The 24,901-nt window shown below is 48.1% G+C and overlaps 1 protein-coding gene across 5 annotated transcripts in view; it reads left to right on the plus strand.

The window, feature by feature from the left end:
• The window catches only part of CPNE2 (copine 2), a 162,839-nt gene that overhangs the window by 48,062 nt on the left and 89,876 nt on the right, over window positions 1–24,901 (plus strand). For 4 of the 5 annotated variants that reach the window (XM_075940373.2, XM_075940372.2, XM_006121032.5 and 1 more), the window contains exons 3-4: window positions 14,687–14,866; window positions 20,948–21,022. In XM_075940373.2, the coding sequence (XP_075796488.1) occupies window positions 14,687–14,866; window positions 20,948–21,022 (255 nt within the window). Of the gene's footprint in view, window positions 1–14,020; window positions 14,122–14,686; window positions 14,867–20,947; window positions 21,023–24,901 lie in introns of those variants that run through there. The other variant, XM_075940375.2, reaches the window with a different exon arrangement.

The following is a 24,901-nucleotide window of genomic DNA, read 5'->3' on the forward strand; positions in this document are numbered from 1 at the left end:
AATGTCACAGTATGAAACATTACATAGTGGTGCAGGTTTGGACCGGTGATTGGGCACTGTAGATTTGCATTGTTCAGGAGGCTATAGGGGTGGGTTGTGTTTGGCCTCAGCTGAAACCCTTGGAAGGCAATGGGTTTGGGGTCAGGCCTTGAATGAATTTCAAATCAGCAGGTGTGGCCATGCGGGTGGCGCTGAAGGGATGAGCTTCAGAATCTCCCCTGCACTGTGGACTGCAGTCCAGTCAGTGACTCACTGGGAGAAGCCTTTGAACTTGACTCTTGACCATGCTTAGCTTGATGAGACATATGTACCGCACCTGTCACCCTCCATAGGAGAAGACGACACGAAGCAGAAGCTTTGTCTTTACACTGTCGTGGTTTGTTTCTTTTGCCATCAGATCCAAACGCTCTAAACCTAGATGAAGAAAACAAGATATTTAATTTGTTCCCCCTTAAAAATGGAAAGCATAAAAAGCCATTGCGGGGTCTTGTTTCAAGCACTCTGCCTCTGCAGTATTAAGTTGCTAATGAAACTACTGGTGGATGAGTTATTTGATTCACTAATTGGATGAATTATTTGATAATTTAGGTAGGTTTTGTCCAGTTATTAAGGATCTATCATAAAAAATAAATAAAAAAGAAGCACCAGCCAAACATTTATGCTGCTGAAAATACGCACCAGGTTGGAATGCACCACCAGGCCACATCCTGCATACAAGAACATGTTGGGCACTTTGTATTTGGGAAGCAAGACATTCCTTGCCTAAGTCAGGGGCTGGGGAGTTGGGATCTTGGAGCTTTGGGACCACTTGCGTAAGAGGGACAATATTTTAGTTTTCATCTTTTACATGGAGCATATAGGCCCTAACATGTAAGGGTCCTTCTTGATCTACCTCGCAGATGGAAGCAGACCATTGTGTGCTAGGAGTTGTAATCTGCCTGGACTGAACCTTTGCATTTGTGGATGAGAGCTCCTGCAGATTGGATTGGCAAATACCACGGACTTCACTGTAGCTACCCCTCTAGGGGTATGTCTACACTACCACCCTAGTTTGAACTAGGGTGGTAATGTAGGCAACCGGAGGAGTAACGGTAGTTCAGACTAGGAAGCCTAGTCCGAACTACCTAGTCCATGCCACGTGTAGCCGCGCAGCACGGAGTCCGCACTAGCGGACATTTAAAAATGGCGGCGCCCGGCTTTATGCAAATGAAGCCCGGGAAATTCAAATCCCGGGCTTCATTTGCAACTCCGGTTGCCTACATTACCACCCTAGTTCGAACTAAGGTGGTAGTGTAGACATACCCTAGGGAGTGTCTTTGATTTGCCATAGTTAGACAGCTCTCTAGTAAGAGCACCAGAAAACCAACCCCAATTCCTCTCTCTTCTGTTTCCTTGGATTGAAGTGGAAGTTCCCCTCTGCCTAACAAAGGTTCCTGCAGTATCTTAGCACCAAGGGTTCACCACTTTCTAAAGGGCAGCCTTTGTGGACTGCCTCCGGCCTAGAGAACAGGTTGCTTTGAAAAATTACGGGCAACCTGTCCTCCTGTGACAATGAGTGGGGAGTTTCACATTTTAAAATTAGAACCCAAGACTGTGCAGACAGAATGTGTGGGCTCGGTGTTCAATGAAAGCCTTGAATATGGCACAGGGCCAACGTGTTTGAGCAAGGAACTGCAGGTTTATTTTTGTGTCTCTGAGGGATGGAATGTGTTGGAAGAGTTTCATTATGTAACAAGTTGCTGAATGGAAAAACTGTAAACAGCACTTGGAGTATTGTGCGGCTATTTGCTTCTAACCTGTACATCACCTCTTTGAATTTGGCCCACACCAGTAGTGGCAGGAGATAATAGCAAAAGGCCACTCTTGAGTCTTATGTGGAACAGGCAGGTTGTCCATGAAGACGTCAGTGCTTTTCGGAGGGGACACACAATTGGAACTCATTTGGCTGACTGAATGGTCTTGGCAAAAAAGCTGAACTATCCTTAGCCCCTAGAATTGGTCTCTCTCGGCCAGAGAGGAGGAATGTTGATGAGGTGCTGGTGAGTGTGGCCTGGGAATCTTTCACTGCTGTGTTGTACCTGTTCTGTGAGGCTAAAGAAGATTTTAAGTCTCCGGGATTATGACTTCTCAGAACCTTTCAACAGTAGTCAAATTTCACTTAAACTGAAAGCTAAAACACTGCCCAGTCTTGAATTATTTTGGTGATACTAATGCAGTGATCTGGGTTAGATTGACAGGATTTCTAACCTTGTCATGCACTGTCTCTTTAACCTGTCATAATTCTAAGGGCCTCTTTTGCTGCCGATAAGATTGTGTCAAAGGACTTCAAAACCAGCTTTCTTTACAACACAATCCAACGTGTGGTTTTATTTTTTTGCATCTGCTATTTTTAGGCCCGGTTACTTTGCAGCATTGAATGGTCTTGGATGGGCAATTTCGAAGGCACTCTGCTTTTGTGGATTCAGCAAAGGTCAGCACATTGTTAGAATTTTGCTGCCGGTGGCTGGGCTATTTCCAGCTGGAAAGTGCCAACAGACACTGCTCCTGAGTACTAATGTTTGGGTTTCGAGAACAGCTGGCTGGGATCCACAAATGAGTGGGCGGGGCAGAGAACGAGGGCAGGCCAGTGTTATTCCCAGTAAGGCACAGCTGTGGCAACAGGAATGTTTTCTCCTGATATGCTACAAGACGGTCTCTGGGCTGACATAGCCTTGGTGACTCTTGGTGTGTCATTATGCAATTTTGTGCCCTGAAAGTGTTTTGAGGCAACATTGTACTGCAGTGCCCTACAATGTAAACGGGACGGACTCTGATGGAGGATTTTGTCTCATAGGACAAGCTGAGAAGCGAAGACTCTGTGTGTAATGGGCTTGTGGTGGCTAATGCCTTTTTGTAAGAGCAGGCGTAGATGAGAGAAACCATGAAGTTGAAGCTCCTTCAGCATGTAGGGAAAATCCTTCTGTGATCAGCTACTAACAGTCAAGCCAGACAAGGGGGCGATAGTTAAGTGAAAGAAATATCCTCAGACTTGGTGCAGTATCTTACATACGGTGCCATATAATGCTGACAAAGGTTTCAATTCAGATTGGGTTCAGATTCATTTCAGTCAGATTGGTTCCCCTTTTGAAAAAACACAGGCCAAGGGCTACATAAAAATTAGGAGTGTCGTATTTCAGTTTGCCATTAAACAGATGCCCTGTGGATGTGGTGGCCAAAAGAAACCACTGTGAGATGCTCATCCAGAAATATAATTTATGCTATCATGTGCCGAAAGTGTCCGTCTGCTATGTACATTGGACATACGTCTCAGACTCTTTGCCAAAGAATCAATGCCCACAAAACAGATATCAGACAGGATCACAAAGTAAAAACAGTTTCTTGCCATTTCAACCAGAAAGGACACTGTCTCGATGACTTGATTACCTGCATCCTGCTTCAAAGACCTTTTAAGACTTGAAAGAGAATTCTCTGAACTGTCATTCATGCTTAAATTCAACACTTTACACCTAAGCTTAAACAAAGACATCAATTATCTTACCCATTACAAAGATAGCTTCCCCAATTATCATTAGCTCACAGACATTTACCTTCCCCTCCTCCCCCCATCCCCCTTCTGTTCTGAAATTTGATTTGTCCTTTTCATATGTGTTCATTTTTTTAATTGTATCCTTATATGGCTGTGACAATTTTCTTCCTCAATTTGATCTGAGGAAGTGGGTCTGGCCCACGAAAGCTCATCACCTAATAAACCATCTTGTTAGTCTTTACAGTGCTACATAGTCCTGTTTTTTGTGAGATGCAGTGAGGCACGCAGACCAATGCCCTTCCTGGCGTACCCTGGAGAGAATGGCTGACTGTTTTTGTGCCACTCTTGATAGATTGATAGGCCCAGTGACTCACAGAGTCTCCTCCTGCTGTTTCTATCCTGTTCCCTCTTTGCATTTCATTGCCCGGACCAGCTAATCGTGCTCAGCAGCACCAGTGTGGTCAATGTATGTATTGCACTGGAGGTTGCCACAGAGCATATCAGTCTTCTGAGGAACTAGCAGGTTAACTTCATGCAAATCTGGAGTTTATACCTCTGTGACACCAAGAGTCAAAAGATGTGACAAAGGACTAGAGAGCAGCCTCCCCTGTATTTTGTTGTGCATTGCAGCATAATGGACAGATGGTCAACTCTAGACCTGCTTTAAGGGAAGCTCTTGGCCTGTGAGTGTGGTGAGGCACATCTTTTTCAAAGAGCGTGGAAGTACTGTGCAGCAGTCAGCAGGGATGAGAGCAGAACTCCTGGTCCCCAGGTTCTTGGAGCAGCCTCAGGTTAATGGGAAGTCTCATTATATTTGTGTAAAGTGGCCTGCCTTGTAGCCCAGATGAATAGGCAGCCTGGTCCAGCTGAAGGATGTTCTGCTAAATTTGGAACAGCTAGGAGGTTGATCGGAGGGGCTGGAGCAAGAGGTAACGTCTGCAATTAGAGGTCTTGATAACCTTGTACAGTTGCTTTTTGGAGCAATTCCCTGTCTTACCAGAGGGTCCTTCTGCAATATCAAGATATCAAATAACTATCCCTTTGGGATCAGCGTTACCACAAGGCTGATTAACATCCCCTTCCTTGAGCCCTGGCTTTTCTTTCCAGAATTGCTGCCCATTAGAAACACAACAGTATGGAGCAAAGCAAGCGCAATGAACACAGGAAAGTTGCATGGCCTGCGCTTATGCAGGAGACCAGACTACATGGTCACCAGGGCTTTATAATCTATTATCTCGCTGCAGTTTCTCCGAAAATGTGGCTTTTTTGGTTCTTGCCAACTTTCTTTCCTCAGCACAATGTATCTCTTCCCCGTTGCCACCACTGGCCTGTTTTCTCTGAGCTAGGCTAGCCTGAGGGCACAGCTCTGTTCTCCTGACCTCTCCCAGAGGCGTTGTAGTGCTGCTAATATAGAGTTTAAATAACAGTGCTTTGAGGGTAGTAATTTCAGCAGTCTCCCAAATTGAAGAGCTAATAAGGGTCTTTGGCACCCTAATTAAGGCTGTAGCATTTGCTCAGCGTAGTCCTAGGAGTTGTTTGTTGTTGGCTGGGTTTTGCAAGTCAGGGGAATGATCTGTGGATTGGTACTCCCTGTGCCAGCCTCCTCCACTCACTTTAAAACCAAGCAGCCGGCCCTCTGGCTGCAGACCCGGTTACTCAACTCTGCTGCCCCAGGTCTCTTGCATGGAGTGGGGCAAAATGAGCTCTCTGTGAGGGGTCCACGGGGATTCTGTCTAATCATGTTACTGAGGCACCAGGGAAGATCTTATTTAAAGAACAATAAATCAGATGCTAGCAGAGAAACAGGTGCTCTGCCTGGTGCAGCTTCATGGTTTTGCTGATGCAATTTGGCATAATACAGAATTCAGTCCTGGAATAGGGGCCAGATTGCCTAGGATTTTTGGTCCACCAGGTCAGCCCAAAGGGGAGGTGGAATATACCCCTGGCATTGGGTGTCCTGGCCAGTCTGGTTGCTGGAATGGTTCTTCACTGGCCATGCTCCCAGCAGAGGGGGCATTTGGAGCCATACTTGGAAGACAGGCATGTGGGCGGACTGTGCTATGCTCCGGCTAATCTCGCCCAATGGATGGGGCCTGGAGTAGGCCATTGTAGCCTAATTAAACTCTTGTGGCTGCTTTGATCTATGCCAGGGTTCAGGTAGATCCCAGCTGCCCCCAACATTACAGGGAGTGCAAAGGTACCTTACATCTGTTTTTGTGCCACCCACTGTCATGTTCCTGTCCAGACAATTTGCTTATCTTTTTCCAATAGTTTTTTCAGAAGCAGCTTTTCTGAAATTTGGCCAGTCTACACTGGGCCAAATTTCGGAAAAGCCTCCTCTTTCAGAAGAGCCCTTCTTCCTTGTGGGAGGAGGAAGACAAGGCTTTCGAAAGAGCACGTCTGCTCTTCCGCAAAAAAAAAAAAAAAGCAGAAGAGCAGACACGTTCCCTGGATGTGGTGGAAGTTTTTCCAGGATACCTCTGGAAGAGGAGACATAGCCTCAGTCTTTCAATACAATGCGAAACTGAGTGAATGGATGTAAAAATAGCAAATCTTTCTGTTGGAGAAAAGACACCGACATACCCGTGCCTGATCCAAACTGAGTAATTCTGCCAGCCCCAAGAACTCAAAAACCATCAGGATATAGGAGAGGAGAGAGAGAGATTTTTTAAAAATAGTAAGTTCTGGTTATGTCTATACTGAAGAGTTTTTTTTGGAAAAACAGCCGTTTTTTTGAAAAAAACTTCACTTGCATCCACACCGCAATCACAGTGATTGAAAACAATCAAAAGAACAGCGGGGTTTTTCTGACCTCTTTCTACAAGGAAGAAGCCTTTTTCTGAAGAGCTCTTTTGGAAAAAGGTGTGTGGGGACGGGGAAACGAGAGTTCTTTCAGAAGAAAAGGAAAGAGGAAAAAGCACAGGTGCCCTGGTGGCCATTCCATCCACAGTAATCACTGCTTGCATGCGAGATAGCGTCCATTCAGTGTGGACGCTCTCTTTCGAAAAAGCAGATTGCTTTTTCAATGTGCTTTGGCAGTGTGGACGCTCTCTTTCGGAAGAAGCTTTTTTGGAAGATCTCTTCTGGAAAAGCTTCTTCTGAAAGAAGCCTGCAGTCTAGACGTAGCCTCTGACCCTTTAGGGAGCTGTCAATTCACATTTTCAAGCCTTTAACAATCATAAGGGCTGCAAACATATGTTTTTGTTTTTAAATGGAAGCTGAGCTTCCCATGCAATCTCCTGATTCCTGCAGCTGGGGATTAGATCTAAGAAACCCTCCCAATATTGTGAGACTGGCGGTAAAATCACGGCATCTGGTTCCACCGTAAATCCTATTCCCACAGGATCAGCCGGCTCATAGCTTCATTTCCTGTGTAGCCGTTGCACTGAGCTGTTGAAACAGCTGGATGTCCCGTCCCAGAAGTGGCTGCATTTCAGTGGTAGGGGAGGGGATTTCTGTCTGGCTGCATGTGGCTGGTGGAGTGGTGTGTCTTAGGGTTCTGTGATACGGTCTTGCTTGTGCATCACCATCCTTGTGGGGCAGTAGCAGTAGTGAGGTCTCTGTGGTGTCTTTGGCATGCCTCCAATTTTCGGGCAAAACCTCCGTGGGTTTTTTTTTTTAGCTTTTATTACTGTCGCCTGTGTGTTGGTTGGTAGGATTTTCGTCTGGGGTTCTTCAGTATGGAGCAAACCGATTGATATCTTGTATTACAGCAGCACCTACAGTTCTGACACAGGACCAGGGCCTCCTGGGTGCTGGCTAATACTGCTCACGTATTGCTGATCATTTGAATTTCATCTTCCCACTGGGTGTAGCAGGGAGCTATTCTGAGATAATATTAGTTTACTCCACATGTTTTCCTGGCAATTAAGATGGAATAAGATACTGCCTTATATAGACCAGCTATCCTTGAATTTCTAGCAAAATTACCATATTTCCATTCTGTCCCTCCAAGAAAAATGTCTCTTACACTGAATACGTTTTGGTGGAACTAAAAGGCATGTCCTTGTTTCCTTTGCTGTCATGTATCTATTTATAGTTTTCCAAGGTTTGCAGGCGTTCTGTCGCTGTCCATTACTCCTGATGAAGCCAGTAGTCTTCCTGGTACATATGGAGGAGTCTTTGTGGCAGGTGTGCTTTAGCAGAGGGAAGTGTTACCTAGTGGTTACAGCAAGGGACTGCGAATCAGGAGAATGTAGGTGTTTTGTTCAGTCTCTACAGCTTGCTCAGTGTGGACCTTGGGGGAGTCATTCAACCTCTCTCTGGGGTCTGTTTCCCAGCTTGCAGAATGGGGGTGATGCTGGGTCTCATTAAGAGGCAGTGAGGCAAAATTCCTTCCTGTTTGAGCAGCAGGCAGGAGGTGGGTAAGTGCTCTAGAAATGCATAGGAGATGATGGTGGGGGGAGTTGTTTTCTTACACAGGAAACTTAAGACGAGTTGTGGGTGATGCTGGAATTGAAATGAGAGAGGAACCGCTCCCTTTGTTGTCGTCAATATGATTAAGGGAAGAAGACCAAGGAGTTTGAATGACAATGTTCTTTGTCTGGAAGGGTGGTCTAGTCTAGTGGTTAGGGTGCTAGCCTGGCACTTGGGAAACCTGAATTCAGTTCTCTCTGTGAGCACCTTGGGCCTGTCTACACACTTGCCCTGGGGCCTGCCGACTTTAAGCAGCTTGGGGCTACTGGCTGCTGTTACCACAGTAACGGTGGTGGCTGGAGCCCCAGGCCCAGTAAATCACTGCTGGAGTGTGGCCCTGAGGCCCAGGGAGGGCCAGTGCTGCACTTTGGGTAGTGCAGAGGGCTGGCTGCCCCCAACCCTGACCCTTCAGCTGGAGGCTATGCCCCCTTCTGGGAGTGTGGACCTGCTCCCCATGACCACACACATCTTGCCTGGGGGGCCTGCCTGGCTATACTTGGAAGTTAGCACTGATTAAAGTAGGCTGTGGGCTGTAAGGCCAAAAGCTGTCTCCAAATAATTCTGTGTGGACACTCTTATCCCCTTAACCCTCTTCAAACAGGCACAGAAACAAAGCCCTCTTATTCTGGACTACAAGTGTCCCCACAGAGGTACACAGGGACAGTTAGCGGGGAACAGCTTGCTAGACAAGCCCGCTGATGTGCATGCTGGGGCTAATCGCACTGCCCTGCTCACAGAGGTGTGGTGAGGAGACATGCATTGAAGGTTGTGTGGTGCTCAGAAACGACAGTCATGGGGGCTGTATTTGTACTGTAGATGGGAACAATTGGGACAGCTGGCACTGGCCCATATGGAGCTGTCATATTCATGCCTTCTGGGCCCTGGCCCTGATGTGAACATGGCCAGTTGTGTCAGGAGAAGGGAAGAGTCTAGTTAACTCCATTCTGTTCCCTCTGCCCTGGTAACCTGGACTGAGGATGTGAAGTACTTGATGCAGTTTGTACACAATTAGTCAATACGGGGCCACTGTGGCTCTGCAGTTTAAATACAGTAGGAGATGGGCGTGCAGGCAGTCTCGGCTCATGCCAGGTCCCGCACTACGCCACATCTCTTCCTTTTCAATGGGGGGGCTCTTATTCCATTTGGGTATGTCTACACTACCACCCTAGTTCGAACTAGGGTGGTCATGTAGTCAACTGGAGTTGCAAATGAAGCCCGGGATTTGATTTTCTTGGGTTTCATTTGCATGTTGCCGGGCACCGCCATTTTTAAATGTCCGCTAGTTCGGACTCTGTGCCCCGTGGCTACGAACGAGGAGTAACGGTAGTTCGGAATAGGAAGCCTAGTCCGAACTACCTAGTTCGTGCCGCGTGTAGCCGCGGGGCACGGAGTCCGAACTAGCGGACATTTAAAAATGGCGGCACCCGGCAACATGCAAATGAAGCCCGGGAAATTCAAATCCTGGGCTTCATTTGCAACTCCGGTTGACTACATGACCACCCTAGTTCGAAGTAAGGTGGTAGTGTAGACATACCCTTTAAAAGGCAGAGCTGCAGCGCTGCTACACCTCTGCTTCCCATGCCCCTGCTGCAGAGACGGTGCTGTTGAGAATCGGCTTTTAAGATTGCTCCCCCGTTCCCCACCACTGTCTCTGATATAGAGACGGCAAGGGGAGGTGGTGGAAATGCGAGTAGTCGACTCGACTACCTGATAAGCATAGGCTCATTGGGTAGGTGACTATTTGGCGACTCTTCATCCCGTGAACGAGTGTGCTGTTTTCTAAGGTGCACTATGTGACCTGGTGCAAACAAAGATGGGAGGACTGCATCAGAGGGTGGGTGGGCGACGCCTATTGGGAATGGCTGTTTGAAGGAAGAGGATGCCTGTCTTATTCATGTTGGATTGCTGTGTAGTGTGATACAGGTTGAAGGACAATCAGAGGCTGAAAAGGCTCATGGCAGCTAAAGAGTGGCTGCTGAATTCCTCAAACTCTGACCAACTGATGGTATCTTGCCTCAAAAATCCTGAACTTGAATGCCAGCCCCAGCTGTGCAAATCCAAACACTGCTTCCTTTCAGAGGCAGCGGCCGGTACTGTGTGATTTATCGTTCCAGGGAGAGCACGCTGAACAAGGCTCAAAGCATCACCATTTTCCAGCGCCTGCAGCCAAGAAAAACCTGTCAGGGCTGGATTCCCTTTGGTTCAGGCAGCTTTTGGCACAAGCTATGGGGCAATTAATCTGTCTGGTGCTTGGAAACTGGTTCTCATGAGACAGAGCTTCTCTAGTCTCCTTCAAAGTAGCCCATTTTGATAAAACCACAGCAGTGTGCATTGTAATTGCTCCAGCAACTTTCTCTTGAAATAAGGGAAGTGATAGTCTGTTTCCCTTGCAATTCTAGCCCACAGCCTAGGAGATCTGATAAGAAATCTCTCAAATCAGCCTAGATTCTCCTGTTTTAAATTCATCTGAGTGTTACTTACTGCTCTTCCTTATATCACTTTCATTCCTCTGCTTCCTGTGTGTTTACGTCCTCAAAACCTTTAGAGGCGGTTATGAGGTTATACCCTTTGTTTCACTAAGCTATTCTTGCTCAGCTCTTTGAATTTTCCCTCAGTAATCTGTCTCTTTAGCTTGCTGGAAGCATTTCTGAGCTCTTCTCTGAACTTCCTCTAGCTTGGCTTTCTCCTCAGAGCTGGTCTTGTGGCTAAGGGGCTAGACAGGGCATCCCTGACTTGGCCACAAACTTCCAGGTTTTCGGCAAATCACTTCAATCTCGCTGTGTGTTGGTTCCCCATTTGTAAACATTCTTTGGTTTTCTCACTCCTTGCCTCCTCTGTCGTTTGTATAGCGCCTGGCCCACTGGAGCCACAGGGTCAGTCGTGGTTTGAGGGTGTGATTAAACAGAACTGAGGCTCTGCAGTTTCCCCCCTTATTGACTAATCGAGTAGTTAATGGAAATTCCATCCACTACTCAGTTAACCGATTAAACAAAATGTAACATCCCTACAGAGAATATTTTAGGGTATGTCTACACTACAAAGTTAGTTCGAACTAACAGACGTTAGTTCGAACTAACTTTCATAGGCGCTACACTAGCGCTCCGTTAGTTCGAACTTAATTCAAACTAACGGAGCGCATAGGTCGAACTAGGTAATCCTCATTCCACGAGGATAAAGCTTAGTTCGAATTTACTAGTTCGAATTAAGGGGTGTGTAGCCCTTTAATTCGAACTAGTGGGAGGCTAGCCCTCCCCAGGTTTCCCTGGTGGCCACTCTGGTCAACACCAGGGAAACTCTACTGCCCCCCTCCCGGCCCCGGACCCCTTAAAGGGGCACGGGCTGGCTACGGTGCCTGTGCCAGGTGCAAGCCTGCCACCACCCAGCCAGCAGACCCTGCACCTGGCACGGATCGAGCCACCCACCCGATGCCCCCCAGCTCTCCCCCTCTTCCCGGGACCAGGCTGGCGGCTCCCGGGAGCTTGCCCGGGACCGCAAGAGGCGGGCACCCGCCTGGGCTAGTGCGGACATTGTGGACCTCATCCACGACCTCCGCACTAGGCACAGGAAAGTGGCCGTCTAGGGCAGGAGAGCTGCCAGCCTGGCCACCCAGGAGCAGGTGTGCATGAAAATCAAGGGGGTCCACTGAGACCCCCGACCCTGAGCTTACAATGGCCGTCCTGGGTCAGACCAAAGGTCCATCTAGCCCAGTAGCCTGTCTGCCGACAGCGGCCAACCCTAGGGACCCTGGAGGGGATGGACCGAAGACAGTGACCAAACCATTTGTCTTGTGCCATCCCTCTCCAGCCTTCCACAAACCTTGGGCAGGGACACCACTCCTACCCCCTGGCTAATAGCACTTTATGGACCCAACCTCCATGACTTGATCTCACGTCCCTTTAAACTCTGTTCCAGTTCTAGCCTTCACAGCCTCCTGCAGCAAGGCGTTCCACAGGTTGACTCTTTGCTTTGTGAAGAACAACTTTCTGTTACTAGTTTGAAGCCTGCTACCCATTCCTTTCCTTTGGTGTCCTCTAGTCCTTCTTTATGGGAACTAATGAAGAACTTTTCTGTATGCACCCTCTCCACACCACTCCTGCTTTTAGAGACCTCTATCCTGTCCCCCCTCCGTCTCCTCTTTTCTAAACTGAAAAGTCCCAGTCTCTTTAGCCTCTCTTCATATGGGACCTGTTCCCAACCCCTGATCATTGTAGTTGCCCTCCCCTCTCCCACCCTCTCTCTTCCCCTCTCCCACCTCCTTTTCCCAGTCTCCCCCAGTTTTGTTCAATAAAGACAGATTCCATTTTTGAACACAATTGTCCTTTATTTTGTACATCAAGAAAAGGGGCTAGGGAAGGGTAAGTGGAAGTAGGTGAGAGAGGAATGGGGTACGAGCCCCTGATGGGGAGGACTGGGCTGGCTCTGCGGGCTTCTGGGGGTGGAAGCTCTCCTGCAGCCCCCCAATTGCCCCCTCTCCCCAGATGGCAGCCTGCGGCAAGTGCAGCCAGGCTGATGGCCGAGTGGTGTGATGTGCTCAGTATGGGTAGTCCGGGCACTCCAAGCCAGGACTGCTTTGCAAGCGGGGCACCCCTGAGAACTGTCTGTCCGGGGTGGGGGTCGGGACCCTTTAAGCGCAGCCCTCGGCTTGCCTGAGACAGCATCTCCACGCTCTAAGTCCTCCTCTGATGCCCTGCCGGCACTGCTTCCGGCCATCCTTAAGCCCGGTTCAGGGTCCACTTAATGTGGACATGCTAGTTCGAATTAGCAAAACGCTAATTCGAACTAGTTTTTAGTTCTAGACGCGTTAGTTCGAATTAGCTTAGTTCGAATTAACTAATTCGAACTAAATTAGTTCGAATTAACGCTGTAGTGTAGACATACCCTTAGTGCCTCTGTATAAATCCATACTACACCCACATCTTGAATACTGAATACAGATGTGGTTGCATCATTTAAAAATATATATATCTTGGCATTGGAAAACGTTCAGAAAAGGGATACAAAAATTATTAGGGGTTTGGAACAGGTGCAATATGAAAAAAAGATAAAGACTGGGACTCTTCAGTTTAGAAAAGAAGAGATTAAGGGGGGATATGATAGCGGTGTATAAAATCATGACAGGTATGAAGAAAATGAATAACAAAAAGTTATTTAATTGTTCCCATAACACCAAAAGTAGGGAGGTCACTAAATGAAATTAAGAGGTTGCAGGTTTAAAACAAGCAAAAGGAAGTTTTTCTTCAGGCAGCGCACAGTCAACCTGTGGAACTCCTTGCCAGAGGATGTTGTGAAGACCAGGACTTCAACAAGGTTCAAAAAAGAACTAGATAAATTCATGGAGGTTAGGTCCATCTGTACTTATTAGCCAGAATAGGTAGGAATGGTGGTCCCTAACCTCTGTTTGTCAGGGGCTGGAAATGGATGACAGGAGAGGAATAACTTCATGATTACCTGTTCTGTTCACTCCCTCTGTTGGAAGACAGGATTCTGGGCTAGATAGAACTTTGGTCTGACCCACTATGGCCGTTCTTATATTCTTATATTGTTCTTATGAAGTTCTCAGATTAGAATTAAATGTTTTATGAGTGAAGTATTCTGGCTGTCAGATATGGCTTTCACCACATCGTGTGAGGAGGGACTTGTGCTTTCCTGAACCATTGGCCTCTTTTTGCCATATCCCAGGCAAACTCGTGCCTGCTTTGCTGTCATCTGGGTCTCTTCCCCATTGCTGCTTCCTGTATGGCCCCCTCCCATTGTCATTGTGTGTGGGTCATTTTTTCCTGTGTGTATTTCTGCACTGAATTTGGTTTTATTTACTCATCAACCCGTAGCTTCCTTAACGGGATTTTTCTCTCCTTTCTGGTGTTTGTTACTCCTCCCAGTTTTGAATCCTCAGCAATTTCTGTTGTACTCCCTCTTCCTGATCTGTGAGAATTTTGTATAAAATGAAACCGCTCCAAAACAATCCCTTAACGCAATACAGTACGTTGTTGTCTGTGATCCTTTGACTGATTGCCAGTCCTTGTGACTCTGCTCCTACGCATACTGGCTGGGACAAAGTTCAAATTCACCTCAGCTTCACCTCGGCCATTGTGTGTGGCGTTTGAGGGCATGCACGGGCATAAGAGACCTAGTGAGCGCTGCCAAGATGCTGTCATTTCTTTCTCAGCCTTTCTAGAAAAGTGTGTTCCATTGCAGCTAAGCTCGTTAATGAAAACAAAATGTACAGTAGCTTTTTCAGCAGCTAGCTGAGCCCATGCCAGAGCTAGTCAGATCTTCCAAGCAGGAGGGAATGATTACATGCTGTTACAGGCAAGGGGACAGCCTTTTGATAAGAATGGGCATGCATTTTGGGTTCTCTGTAAACATACTCTCTTCTCCCTGTCCAGTGCAGCCCTTTGGGCTCTCCACTGGGAGTGGTCTTCCGAGACTACAGGCAGTCGATTTTCCAGAGTTCAGTTGAATGGGTCTAGTAAAGATCTGCTAAATCAAACTCTGTGGGCACCCCTATTGATGCCGGAACTCCTCGATTTGTGAGGGGTAAAGGACCTTGACGGGAGTGTTTGCTCTCGTTGAAGGTTGAAGTAAGATACCCTGACTCCAGCAACACAATTAATGTAGCTGGAGTTGTGTATCTTAATTTGACCTTCCAAGTAAGTATAGACCAGTGAACGATGAGGTGGATACAGCATGTACATACCTGATAGATCTACTGATCATTTGCTAAAATTCCTTTTCTAACTGCAGATCGACAGGACAGAGACAGCTGTGAATAACCTCAACCCAGCCTTCTCCAAGAAGTTCATCGTCGATTACCATTTTGAAGAAGTGCAGAAGTTAAAGTTTGCTCTATTTGATCAGGACAAGTCGAGCATGCAGCTGTATGAGCATGACTTCCTGGGGGAATTCTCCTGCACCTTGGGCATGGTGAGTCTACAGCAACACTGCACCCTGTCAGCTAACAGACACTTGTGTGTCTCCCTCATATGGCAGGATTCCTAAGCACTTCACATACATGTAAGGGTGGGTATAGGGCTAGGCAGAGCTGGTAGCGTTGCCTTTTGTGAAGGTCTCCTGACCCTTTTCAGTACAAGATCCTGCTTCCAGTTACTTATGACTTTGCCAAACTTTAATTGTTCAAGCAGAAATTTCCCATGTTGGGTGTCTGCCTACTGTGGAATTTTTTTTTCGATGTTTCATCAAAAATGGTTCGCTTATTTCTGAGGATGAGATTAGAAAAAAACATTGTTTTGCTTATGTTCAAGTAAAATAAAATATTGCCCTCGGGGCTAGGAGAAAAGGCTAAAAATTTGGCAGACAGATAAGGGATGTGCCTCTTGCTGTTCTTGTGAAACTACCCAACTTTGGCTGAGGCCTTTTAAAAAATCTCAGTTCAAACACGTTCAGCAAAGATTCCTTAGAATTTGGCAGCCATCATCTCCAAAGATTCCCTCTGCACTGAGCATGCATCCGCCCAGGGCTGCAGGGGGTGAGCAGGGACATTCTCTGCGACTGCAGCATCTAAGTGCTTCAGGCAACTGTGCCACCAGGCACTGGAACTGAGAGATGGAAAACACTTTTGCCTACGCTCATTGCTGGCAGCCATGTAGTAAGGAGAAGGAAGGTTGCCTGACTGAAATGCAGAGGGGTCAGGAGCCACACTGAGGCTGGAGAGGGACTAGCTTGGAGTAAAGACAGCCTGTAACATCCTAGCCACGGAGCCATAGGCAGTCCCTTGGGCACTCCGATATGTCTTGTCACCCAGGTAAACTTGCCTTTGTGACAGATGATTCCTTACACCAAAAATCACAACAATATTTAGTTTACTCCCAGTCTCTAAGGACCAGTCAGTTTCCCTAGGCCAGTGGTCTCCAATCTTTTTACACCCAAGATCACTTTTTAAATGTCAGAACAAGCCAAGATCTACTGCCCCGTCCTTCCCACAAGACCCCACCCCTTCCTTGAAGCCCCGCCCTCTCTATTCTCCTCCTCTCCATCACTTGCTATCCTCAGCCCTTATACGCTCTACACGGCTGCTTTTTTTTCCGATTCTTCTGTAGGAAGAGGTTTTTCTAACATTTGGCTTGTCTAGACTGGTCCAAATGTCAGAAAACCCCCTTCTTTCAGAAGCCCCCTTCCGAGGAATACAGGGGTTACCAAAAGAGCATGTTTGCTCTTCCACTAAAAAAACTGGAAGAACAAACGCGTCCTTGGACGTGGAAGAATTTTTCCGGAATATCTCTAGAATCCTGAAAAAACTCCTGCAGTCTAGCTGTACCCGCACTGGGATGAGACAGAATGTGTGGGCTCTGGGGTAGGAATGAGGGATTTGGGTGTGGGAAGGGCTTGACAAGTCTTGGCTTGACAAAGCCCTGGCTAGGTTGATTTAATTGGGATTGGTCTTGCCTTGGGCAGGGGGCTGGACTTGATGGCCTTCTAAGGTCTCTTCCAGCTCTAGGATTCTAAGGGGTGAGAGGTGCAAGCTCTGGGAGGAAATCTGGATGCAGGAGGAGGTGGAGAAGGGGACACTGGCTCGGGGACGGGGCTCCAGGCCGGGCAGTGTTGGGGTCAGATGGAGGGTTGGGATACTAAGCAAGCCACAGGCTTGTGAATGTGAGGTTGCAGGAATTTGGGTTGGGGTATGTGAGGGGCTCAGGGCAGGGGATTCCAGTGTATGATAGGATCAGATCTAGGGTCTGGGAGGGGGACGCAGGAGTGTTATGATGCTGCAGCCAGATGGGGGCTTGTTGGCCAGGCTTCATTTTTAAATAAAATACTATGTCAAACACAAAAAGTTTCTGTGTTGTCTTTATTTCTGAGAAGGGCAGGGAACCTGTTGTGAATCAGAGTCACTGACCCAAGAAAAGTCAGTTGGGGCCACACAAGTGAGATGCAATAACTCCTCCAACCCCCCTAATCCCCAAGCCTCACTAATGTGGCCTCAACTGTGCTGGTGGGAGCAGGGGACATGGTACTGGGGAAGGGTGCTAGTTGGTGCTGGGGCAGGGGACAGGGTTTTGCAGCAGGGGACTGGGTGCCAGTGTTGCTAGGGGCAGGGAGTCTCCCACACCCACCTCCTGCCGAGACTTCTCCGGGGACGACTCCCGCTTCCCCCCACAGAGGAGGGAAACCCCAGTGCATGACTCTCTCTCTCACCCCCCACCACGCAGAGGAGGGAAAGCCCTGGTGTGCAGCCCCGGCGTGCACCTCCTTTGGGGACTTTCACCCCCACCCCTGGCAAGTTCCCGGCACACCACAGACCTGGGGGAGGGGAGCAGCCAGCGCACTTCTGGAACCCCCAGAAGTGGTGCGCAGCTGCTCGACTTTCGTCCACCCCGCAGGAAGCCGGCACTACCTCCATTGTCACTGGCTGTAGGTAGTGGGGCTTCTTGGGGATGGGGGGAAAAATGGAGGGAGGGGCCCAAACGTCTTGTGATTGGTCAATAGCGAGGGCTCAACCAGTCAGTCGATTGTGATCGATGGGTTAGTGACCGCAGCCCTAGCTAATTGCAGCTTCAGTCTCACACGAGTCAATGCTTGCCACAAGTCCTATAATAAACTATCTAAGGAAATAGTTATTTGCAAGGTTTAAGCAAGTACGTACGCACGCGCACGCGCACGCACACTCTCTCTCTCTCTCTCTCTCTCTCGTTCTAAAAGGTAATATACATTTCTATAATGAGCAAATTCTGTGTTTCCCTTAGGGCTAACCCAGGATAAACACTGGGGATTTCTTGTTTCTGCCTAGATTACCTTGCCCTGCAAGAGCCGAAGCAGCATAGAGATAGTTTCTTTTTTTAGGGATATTATTCCTTTTCTCTCACCAGCCTGCTCTGCGGATGGGATTCTCTTGGTTTCCTCTTTATGGGTGGAGGGGAGGTGGGAGAGAGCAGTGAGGGAAGTATTTTGTCCTCTTTGGAGTTCCACAATAGTTTGTCTGGCATTGCTGAACCTTCTTTCTGCCCGGGGAAGAACGCCTTCTTCTAAATGGTGGCATTTCACACTTTTCTTCGGTGTGATACTTTATACCATTACAGAAGACTGGCATCCAGAGATTTAAATATTTTCTTTATAACAAGGGATACGGGTATTAAGAATGTGATTAATGCATGCATCAATTTACAAGAATTTCCTAATCACCAAACAGATTCTTATAATTCTAACAGCTGTTGTAATCATGTGAACGCACAGGTGAGCCAGATTGGTTCCCGCTGTGCATTTGTCAGTGTTCAGTTAAGACCTCATGGCCTTGGCATGAGCTGGCATCTACTCTACCAGCATCACAATCTCCAAATCCATCTGCTGTAGCCTAGGTTGTAAGCTCTTTGATGGGGAGACTGCCATTGCCTTTTCAAGGCCAAGTATACACAAGAAAAGCCCTGGTATAACTCTCCTGGTATAACTCTGCTGACAAGTCCTGCTAGCTTAGAAAGTTTATACTGGTTTGGCAAGTGGAATAAGTTACATGGGCGAAAACACATTTATGCTGATGTAACTGAATCTATGCTACTGGAAAACCTTACAGAAATATTTCAAAAAATTGCCCCCTAACTCTCACAGCTATGTCAGCAAGGGTTTCTGGAGTCACCTTGGCCTTCATTCCTGATTAGAGTTTGTAGGGACTACAAAAATAACAATAATTTAACTTTAAGAGAAACATCAGACCAGTAGCTTCCTCTTTGGTCACAGTCACTTTCACTTTCTAGAGCTCTTCTTTTGTTTCAATACTTCCTCCAAAAAAAGCCACCCCCATGTTGCTTAGATTCCCCTAAAAACTTTTCTGTTCAGTTCTGTCAAACCCTCTTATAAAGAAAAAACACCCTTCATATTCAACAAACTACTCAGTGCTCTGGCTGATGTTCTGAATAATCAAAGTCAGTGATTCCCCCCCCCCCCCCCCAATGGCAGTGGGAGAGTGGGTACAATGTTAAAATGCAACCTTTTATGGATCGCCTTCCTCTCAAGCCATAAAGAAAAGGTTGCAACCAGGCAGTGAGATTCTGGTCTATGCCAGACCCGGTTAACTTGGCTCTGTGCATTCTACACCTGCTGGAGTAATGCTGGAATCCAGGCCCTCCTTGGGGCATCTTGCAGGAGTATAGGAAATTATCCCCATGCTTTGCTGTGGTGATCTGTCCACCCACAATAATCCTGGGGACAGATTGGAGGGGCAGCGTTTGGTGTAACAGACTAGAGGAGGTGCAGGACAGTGGAGAGTAGGGCTGTAATAAAAAGCTTAGCAGTTAATGCTACAGACTACACAGATTCCTCTCTTCCGTGCCCCCGCCCCCGCCCCTGCCAGCAGCCCTGCTCAGTCCTGGTTTGCACCAGGTCTGGAACCTACCCCTGCTGCAGCTCTGCATTTAAAGTGAATTAGGAGCCAGGCGGGCAGGCAGCCCGGCTCAGTTCTGGCTCACACCGGGTCTGGGAGCTCAGATCCCCCTCCTGACAGGGGTTGCTCCCCGCCCTCCCACGCTGCATCCTTTGTATCAGAGGCAGCAGTGGGGGCAACAGGCAGCTGGTCTGCAAAGGGAGCTGGTCGTGGACCAGTTCCTGCCTAGCACTCCACGCTGCTGCCTCTGATACAGAGGCAGGAGTGGGGGTGGCAAGAGACTCCTCGGGAATGGGGCCAGAGTGCACTGGCTGCCGGCCTCACCCCCAGGGGCTATAGAATAGTCAAGTAACTGATAAGATTTCATGAGGTTAATCAGCTAGTCAGTTAACCGATATTTAACATTCCTAGTAGAGTGCGGCTTCTTTCACTGGATTTTGATCACTGCTTTTTGCCCTTGTAGAGTTTTATTCAACCAGCCCAGTTTTGAGCTGAGGGCACCTATTAAAAGGGACAGGATGCTGCCTTGAGTACTAATAACCTGGCTCTGAAGAGTCATTAGAAAAAGCATTTGACTTTCTTTTTTAATTTCACTTTTGTGTCAGAGCTCTGACAAATTAGTTCGGAGTGTTTTGTTGCATCTCATTAACTCTGCGGCTAGTTTTCAAGGGAAGACTGTTTCATTCCGTGGCCCCTAACTACCTCTGCAGCCATGCAAATGAAAACTCTGAGACATGATCAAATATGATGCTTCTGGGCACAAGCAAACAGCCTGCCATGGTCAGGAAGCAACTTCTAATCCCCAACGTGCAGCGCTGCAAAAATGCCTAGTTTCCCAGAGGGTTTTTTTGCCAGTCTCTGAAGCAATAGCTTTTAGCCAATGCTATAGTGAAGATATCAGACTAGCTGGGTTGATGGCCTGATCCTGCAGAAAAAATCCAGTAGTCCTTGATATGAGACTTGGCTGTGAATTAGGGTATGTTTACTCCTAAAACTATAGCTGCACTGCTGTGGGGCTTCAGACAGTCACTACAGTGACGGGAGGGGTTCTTCCATCACGGTAGTAGTTCATCCAGTGAAATGCCCAGTACTCTGTAGGATTGGCCCACAGGTAGTGAAGAAATAAGTCACCCACAGACATGCACAACTGGCAGATGAAGGAATTTTACTGTTGTGTTTCTAAGAAGTTATTTAAGACAAGGACGGGGGTTTGAAAAAGTAGTCTGTTCCGTCAGCTGGTGCAAATCACGGTAGCTCCATAAAGTCCAATAGAAGTGCACCCTCTGCCATTTGCTGTGGATCTGTCCCATAGTTTGAACTGAGTGCAATGGTCTTTCACTTGGCCTAAACCGTTGGGCAGTGCTGCCTTGGTCCACCCTAGAGACAACTGCATTTTCAGTGTGGGTGCGATTTGTCCTGCGAGCTGCTGAGCTCACTCCATTAGGCTTCACTGACGGCGCTTTGCATAAAACAGGAGCGAGGCCTGTGCTTTTAAATCGTTTGGGAAGGAAGAACTTGATGCACGTGTTCATTGAGGAGGGTGGTGACATTAATGGAGAACTGCAGCTCTCTGTCCTTTGAAGACACGTTGTGAAAAGGGTATAGTGACCCATTCCTCCCCACTTCATTCCTGATCATTCAAACCATTACATCTCTGTTTTTTGTGGCTTCCTTAGATTGTCTCAAGCAAGAAGATAACAAGAACGCTACTTCTGGGAAATGGGAAGCCAGCTGGAAAGGGGATGATAACGGTACAGTTCCTGATTTAGTCTGTGTATATGTATCATGTATGTGTGTGTATATATAGATAATAGACACAGTATGGTCCACTTGATAGTGCACTCAATTGGGACCTGGTAGACCTGAGTACTGTTTTCTGCAAGTCACTTCAGTGTCTGTGTCTGCTCCTAGCTTATGTCTACTTAGACTGTAAGCTGCCTCTGATAGGTGTTTATACAATGTCTAGCACAATGGGCCCCTGATTTCAGCCGGGACCCATGGGTACTGAAACAAAATCAAAATCTGTGGGGAGTACAAAGTAATATGCTGCTCTTGTTATGCAAATAATCTCTCTCTCAACCTCCCTGAAACAGACTGAGGTAAAAGGGTTGATTACATTACGCGGCTGATAATCAGTGGTTTTGTCTGTAGTAAGCGGACAGGACTTACAACTTAGCAACAGGTCTCTTAGCAACAGTATCTCTTGCCTGATGCACAGCCTCCCCAGGTGGTGGCTTTCCCATTGTTGGTATATTTAGCAATTATTTTTATATGAAGAGGCTCGATTTAGGTCTGATTTTTACCTTCGGCTCTTGTAAATGTAGATCTGAGCTCTGTCAGATTTTCACCTGGGTGACAACAGCAGTGGCGCGGGAACATTTTTAAGAGTAGGAGTGCTGAAATCCAGCTCCCTTACTCTTGTCCACCCCTCATCCCCGCTGAAGCCAGCAGCAGACCCCTGGCATGCGAGATGCGCTAGGGAGCCCATGGCTGCGGCAGCACCCCCTGCACTCCTAGCTCCCAAGCCTATGGACAGCTGTATAGCTGGAGAGCTTTTCCATCTGTGTTTCGTGATGTGGGTATTGAAATTAAGTTTTTTGCTTCTCACTTGTGTGTGGACCCTCCACTGATTTTTCTGTGGGTCAGCGGCCCCCAACTGAAAAAAGTTTTCCCCATCCCCTGTTTTAAACGGTGTTAAAGATTGGCTGAGCTTGACTTCTGCAGTGTGTCTGCATTGCTATTCTGTGTAGAACCCGATGAGATAGCAGCAGAATTTTGCTGTCATTAAAAGAATATAGGAATGGCCATACTGGGTCAGATCAATGGGCCATTTAGTCCAGTGGTGAACAATTACCGGCCAGCAGGCCAAATGCACTTTGCCTACTGGGCCGCCGCTGCTGTAGTCACCTGTGCCGCTGCAGTTACAGGTGTTTGCAGCTCCCGATGGCCGCGGATCGCTGTTCCTGGCCAATGGGTGTTCTGGGAAGTGGCAACAAGCTCTGTACCTATTCCTGCAGCTCCCGTTGCCTGGGACGGCAAACCGCGGCCAACAGGAACTGCAGTCACCTGCACCTGCAGAAACACCAGGTAAACAGTGGTGGTGGCCTGCTGGCGAACCGCTGCCATCTTATTGCCCAGCCCTGATTTAGCCCAATACCCTGTCTTCTAACAGTGGCCAGTGCCAGATGCATTGGAGGGATGAACAGAGCAGATGATCAAGTGATCTGTCGCCCATCCCCAGCAGCTAGCAGTTAGGGACTTACAGGCACCCAGAGCACGGTGTAGCAACCCTCGCCACCTTGGCTAACAGCCATTATGTCATTCTTTTTTTAATCTGGTTGTAGCTGGTTTCACAACATGGCCTCACAATGAGATCCACAAGTCAGCTGTACATTGTGTGAAGAAGTACTTCCCTGTGTTTGTTTGAGACTTGCTGCCTGCTAATTGCATTGGGCGACTCCTGGCTCTTGTGTGATGAGGAGTAAATGACGCTTCCTTATTCACTTTCTCCACAGAAGTCATGATTTTAGAGGCCTCTATCATATCTCCCCTTAGTCGTTGTTTTTCTAAGCTGAGCAGTCCCCGTCTTTTTAACCTTCCTTGTATGGAACCACTTCCAACCCTTTAATCAGTCCTGTTGCTCTTCTCTGTACCTTTTCCATTTCTCCTATATCTATTTTGAGAGCCGGTGACCAGAACTGCATGCAGGACTAAGGTGTGGGCATGCAGATGATTCATACGGTGGAATTATCACGTTTACTGTCTTATTATTGAGCCCTTTCTTAAAGGGTCTTAACACTACACTAGGTTTTTTCTTTTTTTTTAACTGCTGCTGCACATTAAGTGATGTTTTCAGAGAACTATCTGCAGCAAGGTCAAGCAAGGTATGGCTCAGGAGCTAAATCTGGGCCACCAAGCTTTGAATCCAGCCTGCGGCCTGCCCAGCGGGACCTTCAGGCACGGAGCCGCACCAGGACACTCGAAGGGGCTGCCTGCTCCATGTGACTCTCTGCACTGTATGCTGGGGAGACGAAAGGCTTTGCATGCTGCCCCTGCCTCCAGCACAGTCTCTCAGCTCCTGTTGGCTGGAAGCTGAGAGATTGTGCTGGGGGTGGGGGCAGGGCATGAAGCATTCCCTTCCTCTGTCCCTCCTCTCTCTGTGGCACAGAGAGCCATGGGGAAGAGCCAGCTGCTTTGAGCCTGGGGTTGCTGGCAAGCAGGGAGCCTGCTTGAGCGTCCCACTGGGCTGCTGACTGGGAGCCATCTAGGTAAGTGCCTCCCAGCCAGAGCTTGCCTCTGGCACCCCGCTCCTCCCTGCCCCAGGTCGCAGCTCCCTCCCGGACCCTGCCCCCCTTCCTACAGCCCTGCCCCGCACCAGAATCCTCTCCTGCACCTATCACCCCCCAATCACCTGCCCCAGCTCACAACCGCTTCCTTCACCCAAACGCCCTCTCAGACCCCAGTCCCCTACCCCAAGCTTCCCTCTGCCCCCAATCTCTGTCCCAGATCCCTCATGCCTTGCATAGAAAAGTGCAGCCCTTGACCACTTACCAAAATCTTGGAGTGATTCCCCCATCAAAAATTATTGGCCACCCCTGATCCATAGTGACTCTCAGACAGGGGTGGGCAAAAGGGCAGATCCAGCCCACGGAACCCCTGCTGCTCCCCTGCCCCCAGGCCAATTGGGGGCAGGGGCAGAATGGAGAAGGCTTTGCGCTCTCCCCCACCTCCAGGCCTTAATCTGCAGCCTGGATCCACCCTTTTGCCCACCCAGTCTGCGAGTCACTGAGGATCGGGGTGGGCAATAATTTTTGATGGGGGGTCATGCCAGCCTTAATTGGCCTGGGTGTGGGGGAGTGCGCAAAGCCACCTCCTGCCCTGCCAGGAGCACGAGGCGCATTGAAGCGCCGTGCGCTGTTCGCGGGCAGTGGGGAGAACAGAGGAAGCTTCGTGCGCTCCCCAGCCACCAGGCCAATCAGATATTGTCAGACCAGAGTCTCATTGTAGGGAAGTACAACCTGTAGTTAAACTTAACTTTTGCTTCTCGCCAGTTTCTCTTCCTGCTTCCTGTTCAAAGTGCGGCAGTGTTTAAGTAAACAGCGTTGCAATGTTAGCATTGCAAACACTGGAATGCAGTGATCTTCCACATAAACAGAAACATGAAAGTAGGTGACTGTTCTTGGCTTTTGTAAACATTGGGTTGTACGAAACAAAGTTTGGACCTTCAGCATCCCTTTAGTTTTTAAAGAAAGTATCGTAAACGAGGAGGATGCATTAGGGGCCCTTATAATAGATGTTAATGTCAAATGTCGGTCCTATCTCTGGTTTGAAGTTCTCCAACATCATGGCTGCGTCTAGACTGGCAAGTTTTTCGGCAAAAGCACTTGCTTTTGCGGAAAAACTTGCCAGTTATCTACACTGGCTGCTTGAATTTCCGCAATAACACTGACAATTTAATGTAAGATTGTCAGTGTTCTTGCGCAAATACTATGCTGCTCCCGCTCGGGAAAAAGCCCTTTTGCACAAATGTTTTTGCGCAAGAGGGCCAGTGTAGACAGCTAAAAACTGTTTCGTGCAAAAAAGCCCCGATGGTGAAAATGGCGATCGGGGCTTTCTTGTGCAAAAGCGCA

This window comes from Pelodiscus sinensis, chromosome 12 (assembly GCF_052426305.1).
Source record: "Pelodiscus sinensis isolate ZL-2025 chromosome 12, ASM5242630v1, whole genome shotgun sequence".
In the NCBI taxonomy this organism is placed as follows: Eukaryota; Metazoa; Chordata; order Testudines; family Trionychidae; genus Pelodiscus; species Pelodiscus sinensis.